Source organism: Telopea speciosissima, chromosome 5 (assembly GCF_018873765.1).
Source record: "Telopea speciosissima isolate NSW1024214 ecotype Mountain lineage chromosome 5, Tspe_v1, whole genome shotgun sequence".
Classification (NCBI taxonomy): Eukaryota; Viridiplantae; Streptophyta; class Magnoliopsida; order Proteales; family Proteaceae; genus Telopea; species Telopea speciosissima.
The window spans coordinates 762,538-778,277 of NC_057920.1; the positions used below are offsets into that span (position 1 = coordinate 762,538).

Consider the following 15,740-nt stretch of genomic DNA (forward strand, 5'->3'; position numbering starts at 1 on the left):
ATCCGCCTGAGAGAGAGTGAGAGAAAGGAAAGCAAGGAGAGCAAGAGGCTCACCGGACTCTCTGGTCTCACCGGAGACTCTTCGAGAATATCTAACAGTTATAGCGAGAGAGAGAGAGAGAGCGAAGGCCCCCCTTACAACCTTATACAAAGACTGAAAAATAAACTCCGACACTAAAAAGGAAAGGCCTAACCCAATCCTTAACCTATTAGGTAACTTAAACTGACTAGGAAACTGAAATAGATTCAAAACAGAGTCCTAATCTAGCCCCACTAAACAATTAAAAGAAAAACTACTAAAATCACTTAAATTTGAACCACTAATTCAATTTTGGACCGGTTCACTTTAAAACACTAAAATCTTTAATGGAGAAGAAGAGCAGCAAAAAGTTTTTCATTAATCAAAATTCGTGTTCAATGCTTGGCCCCCTTATAACCTTATATAAAATACTCAAAAATAGATTCCTACACTAAAAAAGAAAAGCCTAACCCAATCCTTAACCTATTAGGTAACCTAAACTGACTAGGAAACTGAAATACTGAAGGAAAAGACTCACAACATGGCTGCACTTATAGAGTCCTAATCCAGCCCAACTTACATAACAATTAAATAGTCACATGACCACTATTTACATAAAAATAAAACTAAGGAATTAAAACAGCTAATCCCGTATGAAACCCTATTACCCAAACTTTAGGTCCATAAAGGTGACCTATTACATTGGAAACCATGGGATTAAAGGCCCAACATGTATACAACCCAACCCTAGACTTATTCCTAAGCAAAGAAGGCCAGTTTGGTGATAAATCTGCATCAATCAACCCCAACTGATGGACAGATTCTTAGAATCCATCGGCCGAAGTTTAAACTAGTTTGCTGTCCAACCAGATATAACAGACATGAAAACAGTAGTTGAAAGTGGAAATCACTAACAGAATATGATAGGACTGAGTAGCAGTGATAGAAACGGAGTAATACCAAAGTAGAAGGTTAGAGGTAACCTAGATATGCCCACATAGAAACTGGACAGTCTGGACTGCTGGAATGTTTGCTGGAACAAAGTAGAACAGAGAACAAACTCAAGAGATAACTGAGACCAGAAAGAAAAGATATGACCAATAGGCGTCACCACCTATGGCCTGCGGTGGGGCATCACCACACACCCTCCACGGCTTCACCGCCAAGGATGTGACTGAATCACCACAGTTCACTCTTAAAGAGCAAGAAAACTCAACCAAAACCGTGGCCTATGGTGGCCAATCCTCTTTAATTATAGTAAGCTCACAATTACAACAATAGTAACTCCCAATAGCGTGGCGAGAAACTTGGCTTCCAAGCAAGTTTTAGAAAAGTAACTAACAAAAAAAAAAAATAGAAACTCCTACTTCGTCTAGCTATTGACTAAGTAGCATTACAGGAAAATAGCAACTAATGAAAATAGAAACTCAAAGATATCAAAGATATTGGCCAGTACTATCTCTCCCACACCACCTGTCCATATGGGGCCCACAACTAAAGCAAGCGAAAATCAAATCTGGTCCCATACAGCTGGCGTAACAGAACCAGAACCGTGGCCACTGTTTTGGGCCTGGCTCTGGCCTAAGACCTAGTCTGCCTTCTTCTTCCTTCGATAAACCTTCAGTTCTGAATCAAAAATCCTTCAACTCGTTTCTGTGACAACCGCTTATCCCAAAAGCTCAAGCTATTAGGTAAGTGATACAACAATGTATATCAGCACACAACAACACCCCCCCATACGTGCACACAGACACACGGCTCTGCACGTGACACCATCATGTGGCAACGAGGGGCACAACAGCACACAAAACAAACCCTTCGCACTTACCAGGGATCACCTTCTAGCTCTGATACAGTGATACTATGTTACAACCGCTTATCCAAAAGGCTCGAGCTATTAGGTAAGAGCTACAAGCCTACAACAAAGTATATCAACATATAACCATGGTTCGAGAACTCGCAAGATCTCGGTTTTTTGAGAAATCGAGTTGAGTTACCATACGATTTTAAAAATTACATTATCTCGGTCGAGTTCTCAGACAACTCTAGATCTCAGGTCGAGATCTCGGGTCAACCCAGAACTCGACCCATCTACCTCTTTAAAACTTACCTAACTCGACAAAACTTGACATATCACAGTCGAGTTCTGTCCAAAGCCCATTTTCTTCCCCATTTGAAGCTCCATCTTCATTTTACCTGTGGCTTTCAAGTTCTGACCTTCGGGAGAGTTGAATCAGTTGCACATTTGAAGGATTCAGCTACACATCTTCAAGATTCATCTCAAATTTGAAGCATCTTTGAGAGGTAAACAATTCTTCCCCAAATCTTTTTTTTTTTTTCAAAAAAAATTGTCCAAAACTTGTTAGATTCTTGTAAATTTAAGATATGTTACATAAGGGGATGCGTGAACAATACCAACATGAGGTGCGTTACACATGTGAGTCTCAGTTTACGCATGCCACACAGGATCGAAACTATGGTGCCCACGCTACGTACAAGAGAAAGAAGGGTCGCAAACAATCACAAGCTCAGGATGATGACATGAGTATGAACACCATGCTTGCAAGTTTCGAAAGCATGAGTATGGATACTGCTAGTGAGCGTCAGTCGTGGCATTTATCTCAACCTCATCATGACTACGATTATGGCCAGGAAAGCACCGGTTCTGAATATAGTGGCTACGGTCAGTTTGGGCAGTCAACACATGAGTTTCACAATCAAAGCATTGGATCTGGTTTTGGGCTCATATTCCAAGTCCCAAACCAGCCATACCCATACATTCCTCAATATGATACTAGCAGTGGATCTCACGCCTCATGGCAACCACCTCTTCTATAACTAGGATAAGGGACTTGGCATATGTTGATGACAACACTTATATGAGCGTTGTGGCAAACTATATGTAAAACTACAACAGCACTATGACATAGGAATTCTATGTGGATCGTGTTGAGCCTGAATACATTAACATATCACATTTTATGTAACATTTGTTTAAGGATTGATGTATTGTACACTTTAACATGTCTAATGCTTATTTAAGTTGTTTTACATTAATTGAATGTTTTGATTGCTTTATATTACTAAATTATGTGTAGAATAGGGTATTTTAGTACGTCGTCGCCTACCAACCTATGGTCCGAAGTGAAACTCATATTTGGAATTTGTTTTTGCAAAATCTGATAGTGCCATTGTGTTTAAATGGCCGAAAATAGGCTGAATACCAAGTTTCAAACCCAAACTAGGTCTAAAACCCACCGAGTTGAGGCTTCGAGTTGGGGAAAAAAAATGCACCAACTCAGCGAGATCTCGACTTGACTCAGTTTTTCCAAAGATCGAGTTGGTACCGAGTTCCGAGTTTTAGTATCTTGCATACAACAACAGTTTCCAACGATATTCCATCCCTTCTGTGAAAAAACAAGTTAAAAACAACTGACTCCAAGGATTTTTCTTGTTTCAAACATTTCACAAGAACAAATCTCGTGTTCCATTGATTCACTTTCCAAGGACACCCTCTATGGTGTTCATTAATAATGGAAGGCAGCTCAACAACACCCAGATGTGGTTGCTGAATCCAACAATCCAATTGATATAGGTATCATAAAAAGAGCCAGTTGCGACCATTTCCTTAAATTCCAAGCTCACCCTTAATCTTGCAGCGTGGTGAATTGTTTCAGATAGTTTGCAAACAGATGGAAAAATCTCATATCTCTTTCCCAGCTTTGGTCCAAATAGCCCTATAATTCTGTCTTCAATGGACTTTCTCCAACTAGACAGTCGATGCCTAGTCAATAGTCATCTCAAGGATTTCATGTCAAATGCCTCCTATTGAGCTATAAAAGCCTCATCTTCCTTCAATCAAAAACCATCAGTTGATTTTTAGTCTTCTTTGAAACATCCATGAACATTTCTCTACTCCATTTCCTAATATCCTCTTTTAGCAACTTTGATTTCAAGGTGAATTCTGACCAGCCCAACCCCACCCCAAAGAGAATAACTCTCCCACCATTTTGGCAAATCTTGACTCAAATTTGAACAGGCATATATCCTTTGACTTTGAAATGCCTTTATTTTATTTTTAGAAGTCAAAATTGAGTCTAGGCACTATTTTCATCAATTTAAACCAACTACTTATATGTCAAAACTCGCCCATTTTGCACTAGTTCAGTATTACTTGAACTGACCATTTTTATGAATATGAATTGAAATTATATTTATCTAACCATCCAATGAGAATTAGATCTCAGAACCTGAATTGGTTTGAAGAAAGTCTTTCTTTTTTTTTTTGGTACATGGTTTGAGGAAAGTCATGAGCAAAATACTAGCAGGTATCAGTCTGATGGGTTTTCTATTTTAGAGTCATGGTTTACTCAAGAGTCCAAGAGTCTATAAACACCCCATGTCCCCATGTAGTCAGGTGGGCTTTTCAGTCTCTATTCTACCGGTTATGCTGGAATAGGAGGAAGGACCTGTAGAAGGATAAGAAAAAATGATGTGGAGAAAGATTGTCCTTGTTGTAAATGTGGAGAGAGAAGATCAGAAGAATCTGTGTGAAAGGTGGTTACGATACTAAAAAGGATGATTCTTTTTTTTCAACTGTCCCATAGTTTAGGGGACAGAATGCTTATGCTGTTTGGGATAATTGGGTGAATTTTGTTAAGGGGAATGGGTTTGTGAATTGTATATGGTAGGCCTTTGTCTGTGTGGCTTCTATTTTGGCGTATAACATCCTCGTATAAGGTTGCATCTTTTGCAATTATTTAACGAAGATATCTGCTAACATTTTTAAAAAAAAAACAAAAAAAGACGAAAGTCATACTCCAATCTGTGAAGACGTATGAAAAACTTCTCATTGGACAGCTCAGAAATGAATTTGTAAAGCACAATCATTTGGATTTATTTATGCAGTTAGCCAGTTATTCAATTTACAAAACCCACGACTTTGAGGGTAAAAGCACAATACAACAAAATTGTACAATGAACATTAAGTTGGTTAGTTAATGACATGAAAAGCCCATGAATTTTACATTGACCAATTGTTGTATTTGCCTTCTTTGAGGAATACCCCAGGCTCATACATTTCCGCATACTCTCAGGACCCATTCCCGCTCCATCATCTGTAAGGGACATTCCGAATAGCTACTGTCATTAACAACTACTACGCACCATATAACATGATTCCAATAAATGAAATATTCGTATGATACCCTGGAAAAGTAAAGCTGGAGTATTATCCTTCATATTACAGATTTTATCCACCTTCACAAAAGTTGCACCATTACAGATCTGGAAAATCATGGAATCAATATGTGAACAAAAGGTTAGTCCTCACTGCCAAATCTATTATCACATTCAGTCACATAAGATTTTGAGGTGGTTGAATTCTTCAAAGGGGTGACTAATCAATGTAGGTAAATTAACATAGAACTCATTGATCAATTGTAATATGAATTATAGTTTAATTTAAGCATACAAGTGGAGTTAGGAAAATGAGTTTTGCTGCAGCAGCTGGAGCCACTGCATCAAAAGAAAATGTTATACAGTCCTAAATAACTATAACAACAACAACAAGAAGAAACTCAGCCTTATCCCAACTTAATGGGTTCAGCTACATGGATCCAAACAAAACAAAGTAGGAAAAACTGCGGCCTAAACAGCGAAGGGCATGAAGAGATGGGGGAAGGAAGGAAGGGGAATTAGATGAGAGAAGGAAAATGGAAAATGATAAATGAAAGATGGCAAATGCAAAGAAAAATGAAAGATGGGAGTAAGAGGAACGAGGCAGTCCAAAATAACTAACAGCACGTAAATTATGTAAGATGTATGCTGGTTACCTCATCAACCGCATTATCCAGAAGCTCCGCAATTGCTGTATAAAACAGAAAACAATCAGGTATAACCAAACAATGCTCTTTATTAGAAGAACAAATCAAAAATTAATACCACAAAAATAGTTTACAAATTATTAAGTCTGATTAGACTGAAAATTAACATGAGTAATTGATGGTGTTTGACAATATGTCCATAAAATCAAGAGCTAACCAAAATGCCACATGGCAGGTTTTGTCAACACAAAATGACTCCAGTCGCTGTTGGTGCAGAAACCCTAGCACCAAAATAGTAGTTCTTTAACTTATTATGATATCAAACTTAGGAGCCACCAATTCCAATGCATCACAAACTTTATTCTGGTACTCCACCATGTGGGTTCAGCCACTTGTGCCTCACATAACAAGATCTTGTCCATTGGATCAACCTTCAATGAAGTTCAAGGAATGCATAAATACACATGATATGGTACAAATAGATCGTAACGCTTTTTGACTTTGGGAAAATGAATGCCTTTACTCCCTGAGGAAAAAAATTTGGGTTTACATAGGAGTAATTCGGAAAATTGTATCTCTTTGATTTCCCTATAAATTTTAGGGTTACAGGAAATTCTTTGTGAACACAGAGGCATGAGGAAAAGAGCTTGTAACCCTTTCTCCAGTGCTAGTGAAAGTGCTCTCATCACTCCATGTACGTAGGCAGCTTGCCGAACCACATATATCCTTGCATTGTGGTTGTGTCATTATTTCTTCCATTTGTTCCGTTCTGTTTTCTACATCGTGTATAGGTTTTCACTTCCACAAATTGGTATTAGAGCTTCGAGGTTATTCCATTTATGGTGCTTGCTATCACGATCACAGGAAAAAGCCCAAGCGTCAAGTACAACATTGAGAGGTTCAATGGAAAGAACAACTTCACTCTTTGGTGGCAAACGATGAAAAATCTTCTGATACATCAAGGCTTGGCTAAGGCTTTGCAGGGGAAATCAAAGAAACCAGAAAAGATGGAGATGATGAGTGGGAGGAGATAAGAGGAAAAGGCGGTAACCGCTATTCATCTGAACCTATCAGACAATGCATTGCAAGTCTGCAATACGTGGTGGATCTCGAATCTACTTCTGAAGTTTGGACAAAACTTGAGAGTATATACATGACGAAATCCCTAACAAACAAATGAAGGATGGGAAATAAAAGAAAAATAAAGATGAAAGATGAAGGTAAGAGGACAAAGGCACAGCCCAGCAAGCCAGGAGTATCTCAGCTAAATGGGGTCTACTACATGGATCTTTTCCCTCCAATAGGCTCTATCCGAGGTCATTGGAACAAGACCTAGACTATGCATGTCCTTCCTCACAACTTCTCCTATGGTCATTTTAGGCCTACCCCTAGCTCTTTTACCTCCTTCAATCGGGATCGTATCACTCCTCCTTACTGGGGCATTCCTAGGACTTTGTTGGACATGACCATACCACCTTAAAGGCTTAAACGACTCTCTCGGAGCTTGTCATTGATCGGGGCAACTCCCAAGTCAGCTCTAATACGTTCATTCCTTACTTTATCTTTCCTAGTTTTTCCGCACATCCATCTTAACATCCTCGTTTCTGCTACATAGAGCTTCTCAATATGACACTTCTTAACCGCGCAACATTCCAGCACACACATCATAGCCAATCGTACAACAGTCCTATAGAACTTTCCTTTAAGCTTTAAAGGTATACGTCGGTCACACAGCACTCCGGACACACCTGTCCACTTCATCCATCCCACTTTAATTCTTTGTGAAACATCATCCTCTATGTCACCTTCTTTATTTATGATTGACCCCATAATGTAGTTCTAGATTGGATGTAATCCAACTAGAAGCCAAATAACTAGGATCTGCTAAGAACAGGGTAGTTCGGCTAGGCAAAAATAGGAGTTTGTGGTCAAATTAGGGTTAGGGTTTAGTGGAAGTTAGGGTTTGATGGTAGGGTTAGGTCAAGTTGATGTAGAGAAGTCTCCCGGTGAAGGTTACGTTAAGTTTTAATAGAGGGAAGTGTGCTGGAATGAATCAGCAGCAAGATTAGGGTTACTATTTGGGTTTTTTAAAAGAGAAGAACAAGGATTTTTAGGGTGTAGGATGGTTAATTTGGGATAGGACTTGAATCGAGTGTTCCTTAGTATGAGAGGAGAACTCAATCAGGTTATGGTGTGATTTGGACGGCTGGTTTGGTCTGGGAAGAATTTAGGTCTTGGGAAAAATTGAAACAAATAAAGGGGAACCTAGGGTTTGGGATGTTTAGAGGATTAGAAGAAGAATGGATGGATTGGGGATGATTCAAACTTACTATAGTTGCAGAATTCCTTGGCAGCAGCTTGTTTGATTGTAGATCTTGAATAAAAATCAATACTTGAACTAGAACTTGAATGAGGGCTTCAAAGAACCACCCGTGCTTCACACCACAAGGTGTCGATTGGATCAAACTCCAATCCCACTAGTCTTGATCAAACACAAGACAAAAATCTTCAATGGAGAAGAAGAGCAGCAGAAAGCTTTTCATTAATATTAAAATTCGGGTTCAATACTTGCCCCCCTTACAACCTTATATAAAAGACTCAAAAATAGACTCCTACACTAAAATGGAAAGGCCTAACCCAATCTTTAACCTAATAGATAACTTAAACTGACTAGGAAACTGAAATAGACTCCAAACAGAGTCCTAATCCAGCCCCACTAAACACTCAAAGAAAAAACTACTAAAATCCCTTAAATTGAACCACTGGTTCAAACCAGTCTTGGACCGGTTCAATTTAAAATACTAAAACATGAAAATAAACTAAGTATAGAAGCTAATCTCGTATGCAACCTAATTACTCATACTTTAGGCCCATAAAAGTGACCTATTACATTGAAACCTATGGGATCAAAGGCCCAACATGTATATAACCCAACCCTAGACTTATTCCTACGCAAAGAAGCCCAATTTGGTGATAAATCTACATCACCCCAAATATCTAAAATAGTCAGTTTGCAGTATCTCTCTTTCCTCAATTCGCACCATGTCAGTATCCATCATAACATGACTAAAATTACAAATCACATACTCCGTCTTCATTCTACTAATCTTAAAGCAGTTATATTCTCTTAAAATGGAAGAAGGTATAGATCTGTTAGATCATCTCAACAAGTTCAACCAGATCATAAGTCAATTAGTAAGCCTTGGGATAACAATCGAGGATGAAGATTAAGGCCCTACTTTTGTTAGCATCACTTCCAAGATAATACAATCACCTGGTTACAACTCTCTTGTACGAAAAGGACACTCTTGAGACCATGGAACAAAATCTTGTTTGAAACCAACTGAAACTTCTGAGATATCTCGATTTCTTATGAAACCGAAACGAAACTTCAAGGGAGTTTAAAAAGTTATCTGTTTCGACCAGTTTCGAAACCAGTTGAACCTAACCAACCTAGCTTTTAAATATCACTTAACTTGATCGAAAATTGTGATATTTTGCAAGTTTCGATCGAGAGGAGGGAGAACTCGCAAGTTTTGACACTGCAGTGGGAGTCTGGCCTCCTAGGGTGGATTTCTTCGCATATTGTTGTCATTTGGTGCATCTATGACCTATATCAAGTTGATTCTACTAGTGTGTGAACCTCTGTTCTCAAAGGTAATAGTTTTGTCCCAAAAATTAAATTTGTTGTACAACTATTGAATACATGGTAGAATTTGTTGAATTTTATATATGTTAGTGTCCTTGGCCCGATCTACGACTCTACGGAGTGGTCGGATTTTTTTTTGGTAGGCTAATTTATTTTTCATTTTATGATTTATAAAAATCATTTTCATGCAACATATTTTTGAAAAAAAAATATGACATGTATATGATGGATAGACACCAATTTAATAGATATTAGACACCGTTGGCCAATCTTTGGCGTGACGGAGTCAAAAAAAAATTCTGTTTTTAATTATTTATTTAAATTGTCTACTTTTTGAAAAATAATTGCTGATATTAGACACCGTTGGTCGATCTTTGGGACATATTGCTAGGGACTACCCACATAAGAAGAAGCCTCTCAACGTGGCTGAAAAAGAAGAAGTTCAAGGTGAAGATGAAGACCAAGGCGGCATTCACATTCATGCACTTCCCCCTGACGATGATGAACATTATTTTGATGATGAAGATTTACAAGGTGTTCATTTAATTCGTCAAGAGGCTGCTGTCCAGCCAGCACTGCACTCTTCTTCATCCTCCAAAGAGCTGCTGTCCGCATACAAGATTGCACCATCCGCTGAAGATGAACTCAAGCAACTCGACCCTGATTTGGAAGACCATTCTGTGATCTCCAACCATTCATCGGGGATGAATACTTTCAAGACGAGGAGAGTTGATGCAGCTCCAAGAAGGAAGAAGAAGAAGAAGAAACCCTGAAGGAAGAAGAAGAGCAGCCTTGACTAGGCTGAATTTCGTTGGAGCCTTTTAGAGTTTTTTTAGTTTTTTTAGGAAGGGCAAAACAGTCTTTTTATTATGTTTTATTTCTCTTAGTTCCCCTCCACGATTTTAGAGGGATAGGTATTTTAATTGTTTGTTGTTTTAAACTTATACTCCCATTCAGAGTATAAGTCTATTTCTGTTTTATGCTTTATTATTAGGACTCAGATTAGGACTGCCCACTCCTAGTCTGACTAGGACTTGCTTTAGATTGATTATTTGTAAGGCCTTTAGCCCCCCTTTATTATTATAAATAGTAGAATCATGGGAGGCTCCCCCACAACAGATTTGAATTTAAAAAAAGTGTTTTTCGTGGCTGCTTGCTGCTCCTTGCTCTCCAAGAGTGTTTGCATCCTTGTGGGCTTATCAAGGTGGAAGGGTGGGTGGAATCCTGCGACTCCTTACGCCGTGATGGCTGGGAGGGTCTTTCTTCGAAGGAGATTTCATCCTTCATCCCTCAATTTACTGCCGGTGGAATCCTATAGTAAGTTGAGATTTAAATTTCTGTTTTTAGTTTCCTTCCCTCCCCCATTCGATCTCCCTTTAATTTCTGTCTTTTCTCATAAACCCTAGAACATCTAAGTTCTGCCCAGCCCTACCCTTTTACCCAAATCCCCTCCAATTTCAGGCATGACATCCTTGCAATAACCCTCACACTCGATCCAGCTTTGAGGCTAATCTGATTAGTCTAAACCCTAATTCCCCATTGCTCCTCACAAACCCCAAAACCCTAAATTTCCAGGTTTCCCTCTTCTGACCAGCAAACCCCCCCCCCATATCAGGATCGAATTTCCCTCCCATACATCTGAACACTCGACCTTGGTTCCAGCCCTTAAATCCCATTAAGAACCTAGATTTTAGTTGTTTTCTTATTTACAAAACCCGAAACCCTAACCCTAATTTCTGCAGGAATTCAAAACTGTTTCAAATCCAGATATTTTTATATCATAATGACCCCCTAAACCTGCAGAATAAAACCATATAAACCCCATTCCCAAATTCCCATTCTAAACCCTAATTTTGCCCTAATCAGCCCCAAACAGCAGGCTTGACCAGACCTTATTTTTACTTGGCTCCTAGGAGGATTATTTCCTATTCTAGGACTACATTAGGAGGACATTGCATGGATGCATGGGAGACCCCTTTTAGCTGACAAGAAGAAAAGTCAGAATGTAATTATTGTAAGAAGCAAATAATGGGAGGTGGAGCGACTAGATTGAAGGCACATCTTACTGGAGGAGATAGGAATGTGATAGGCTGCCCTAATGTGCCAAGTCATATAAAGTTTGCTATGGCATAACATCTGAGGGGTAGAGTGGCAGCTAGGAGGAAGAAGAGGGCAATCAGGGAGGAGTTTGAAGAGACATGTCTAGATCAGTATCCTGAGTTAGGGGAACAAGATTATGATGATGAGGAGCCAGATGAGTATGATGATTCTGAAACACCAGCAGAGGTTGCACAATTGAAGAGGGCAAAGGTGATGAACAAAGAGCAACAACGAATTGATGATGAGAGAAGGTTACAGATGGCCAAGGGAGCTAATTCATCTAGACAGGCTAGAGATGAGCCAGTCCCAGAGCAACCCTATAGGAGGAGGTTGAGACTTAGAGAACCAAAGATTCCACTAAGGAGGATCCAAAGTGTGAGGGCCCCAAAACCAGACCCAGTACCAGCCCGACGGGCCCAAGCCCCACGGGTTGTACTCCCACCCCACCCCCACCCCCACCCCCACCCCCAATGAGGGCCCCAGATGTTGAGATACTCTAAACAGATCCTGTTCTCTTTCGACAACTAGAGTTTAAACAAAAGAAATTGAAACAGGATGTGGACTACTGTGAAGGAGAAAGTGGGGATTGCTTTCTCCAAGTGGGCTTTGTAACACAACATTCCAGCCAATGTCACCCAAGGGCCATACTATCAGCATATGTTGGATGAGATAGGTAAGGTTGGCTCTAGAGTGAAGGGGCCAACACCATATGAGATGTACAATGTCTACTTGCCCTATCACAAGGAAGATTTGATGGAGTACATTGATGGATTGAAGCCTATGTGGGCGCACTAAGGAGTGACTGTGATGTGTGATGGTTGGACTGGACCCACTAGACAGTCCATCATCAACTTCATGTTGAACTGTGATGGGATGACTGTGTTCCTCAAGTCTGTGGATGCATCTAAAGAAAAGAAGGATGCAAAATATATCTACAAGTTGTTGAAATAAGTAGTCAAGGATGTGGGAGTGGACAATGAGGTGTAGGTTATTACAGACAATGGTAGCAACTTTAAGAAGACTGGGGAAAAATTGAAGAACAATCCCAGATACAAACTCTTCTGGACACCATATGTTGCTCACTACATCGATCTCATGTTGAAGGACATGGGACATTTGAAACTAGTAAAAGGGTGGTGGAGAGGGCAAGACAAGTGAGCACCTACATTTATAATCATAGATTTACTCTATATATGTTGAGGATCGGGTGTGATGGTGACCTAGTTCGGCCAGGGATTACACGCTTTGCAATTAATTAGATTACACTTCAAAGCTTCGAAGCTAAGAAGGCTGATCTTAAGTCGATGTTTGCTTCTGAGGAATGGTTTAACTGGAATTTCAACTAGTGGAGGTAGGACAGCCCAGGCCACCATTTCTAGTGACAAGTTCTGGGATGATCTGAAGAAGGTTGTAAAAATCTTAGACCCAATTATTACACTGTTGAAAATGGTGGATCAACAGAGGAAGCCCACCTTACCACACTTGTGGGCAGCAATTGATATGATGAAGATGCAGATTGAGGCAATTTACAGAAGGGGTAATCAAAAGTTTCTTGAGATTATCAAGGATCAATGGGAGAGGTAGCTCATGCATCCACTACATAAAGTTGGTGAGTTATTACTAATAACTTATTAGTTTTTTAACTTCAATTCAACTTATCAATGTGTCATTGTCTTTTAGTCTCAGCATACTATCTAAACCCTAAGTACCACTACAAGTATCGACTTGGGATGCAACTAAATTTGATAAATGCAGTTCACAAAGTGGTAGAAAGGTTTGAGCCAAATTCAACTACCCAGTCCATCATCAATGCTGAGGTGAGAACTAGCCATTGTTTAGTTGGTAAAAACATATGCAATTATGTTCTTTGGTATTGATATTAATTTAAGGTTGCATAATGTCAGATGAAAGCTTTTCAGGATGCCACTGGGAGTTTCGGCCGATCAGTGGCAATAGTTGCTCAGGAAAGCACTGTTCTTGGTTAGTATGGCTGAATTAGTCCTTCCATTTATGTTTTAGTATATAACTATATACCCTTATTTACTATTACCTAATAATAATCTTTAATGCTTTCTTGCAGCTAACATAGTTGTCAAGGCGGCGCCTTACGTCCAGGCAGATTTCTAGATGCTTAGGCGGCTGCCACCTTATTGTAGGGGGCCTTGCACTTGTTCTGGCACTTATTTATGCCAAATATCATTTAAGTAAATGGAATACATTTGGTACTTCATTTACTTAAGATATTATTCATAAATAAACAAATACCCCCTATTTGAATCCAATAAAAATAGTTGAAAATCAAATTCCAAAGGATAAAAGTCAACCCCCCAGTTCAAGAACAAAAACTGGATTTTTTGCGGTAGGTGACATTTTCAACTTTCTAATGTTGGGGTTTTTCTCAAATCTAAAAATTCCATAAATCTTAATATGATAAAACATTGCTAAAAACCAAAAGTGCGGCAAAATATTCATTTGTTTTGTTATCTAAAAAATATTTTCATTCAGACCAGTTTTGACAGCATTCGCGCACACCAAATAAGGTTTGACCGGAACATAACTCCTTCAATATAAATCAGATTTAAGCAATCTTGGCTTTGTTGGAAAGTTGGTTTTGTGCTCTACCTAATACAAAAAGTCGCATGTAAAAATAAAAACATTTGTAATTTATTAGAGAACAAGAACATTTCTTTAAATTGAGAGTAGGTTAATTACTTATTGATAAGATCATATTTTCTAAGAATAGTACAAACCAAATGTGAGACTAGGTATACCTGAAAATGACCAATTCCAAGAACATATAAACCAAGTGTATGTTTTGATTGTTTTAAACTTCCAATAGCTTGCTAATGTAGTCCTAGATAGGTAGGAGACCTACTAGGAGCCAAACAACAAGATCAAATACCAAAAGGGGCTACTGGTTCGAATTGACAGCACTAGGATTTAGGTCAATTCCTAGGGTTAAGGTGGGATAACAGGAATATAGTTTATACGATTAAACTAGGCAGGTTTTGGGGAGTTTAGAAAGCTAGATTTGGTTAGGTTTAGATGAGAATTCAAAATTCCAGAAACTAGGGTTAGGGTTTCAGGTTTTGGGTTTTAGAAACTAGGTCAAATTTAGGGTTTTGAAAGACAAATAGGGGCAGCAGCTTGGGTCGAGTGTAGGGGGTGTTAAGGAGAGGTTGTGGTTTGAATTTGAAGTAATTCTATTGGTTAAATATGGCTGGACAGTAAGATCTAGGGTTTAATGGAGTTAGGGTTTATGGGATTCAAACCAAAAATAAAGGGGATCGATTGGGGGAAAGGATTAGAGGGTTAGAAGAAGAAATTGGGTGTCAAACTTACTGGAGATTCCGTTGGCAGCAGCTTGAACAGATGTGAAGGATAGAACCACCTTCGAATTAAAGAAGATCCTCCCAGCCGTCACGGCGTAAGGAGTCAACCGGATTCCACCAGTCCCTTTCCACCTTGATAGAAGTCATAGAACCACAAGGATGCACACTCACAAGGAGCAACACTCAACAGAGCAGGGTAGCAGCAATGGCAGCAAAACAAAAGCTTTTTCATTAATCAAATTCGTATTCAATGCTGGCCTCCCTTACAAACTTATATAGAAGACTCAAAAATAGACTTAGACACTAAAAAGGAAAGGCCTAACCCTATCCCTAACCTATTAGTTAACTTAAATTGACTAGGAAACTGAAATACTAAAGGAAATAGACTCAAAACATGGCTGAACTTATAGAGTCCTAATCCAGGCCAACTTACATCACATGACCACTTAAGTAGTCACATGTTCACTTAACCAAGTCATATGATCACTTAAATTGAACCAATTGGATGCAACCAATTTGAACCGGTTCAATTAAAAAAACATAAAAATAAACTAAGTATTGGGCTAATCCCGTATGCAACCTATATACCCCTAGTTTAGGCTCATTAAAGTGGTCTATTACATAGAAAACCCTTGGGATCAAAGGCCCAACATATATATATCCCAACCTTAGACTTATTCCTAATAAAAGAAGCCCAGTTTGGTGATAATTCTGCATCACTTGCTTCTTTAGTTTTGTTGTCTTCTATTTCTATGTTGATTTTTGATGACTTGATGTGGCTTAATGTTGATATTTGATGATATAAGGTACACATAG

The 15,740-nt window shown here is 39.0% G+C and overlaps 1 protein-coding gene across 2 annotated transcripts in view; it reads right to left on the reverse strand.

Moving 5' to 3' along the window:
• The window catches only part of LOC122662368 (protein MICRORCHIDIA 2-like), a 72,521-nt gene that overhangs the window by 48,353 nt on the left and 8,428 nt on the right, over nucleotides 1-15,740 (reverse strand). For both annotated transcript variants that reach the window (XM_043857983.1, XM_043857982.1), the window contains exons 3-5: nucleotides 5,853-5,887; nucleotides 5,226-5,304; nucleotides 5,046-5,135 (exon numbers count right to left, since the gene is read on the reverse strand). In XM_043857983.1, coding sequence (XP_043713918.1) covers nucleotides 5,046-5,135; nucleotides 5,226-5,304; nucleotides 5,853-5,887 — 204 coding nt within the window. The remainder of the gene's footprint in view (nucleotides 1-5,045; nucleotides 5,136-5,225; nucleotides 5,305-5,852; nucleotides 5,888-15,740) is intronic.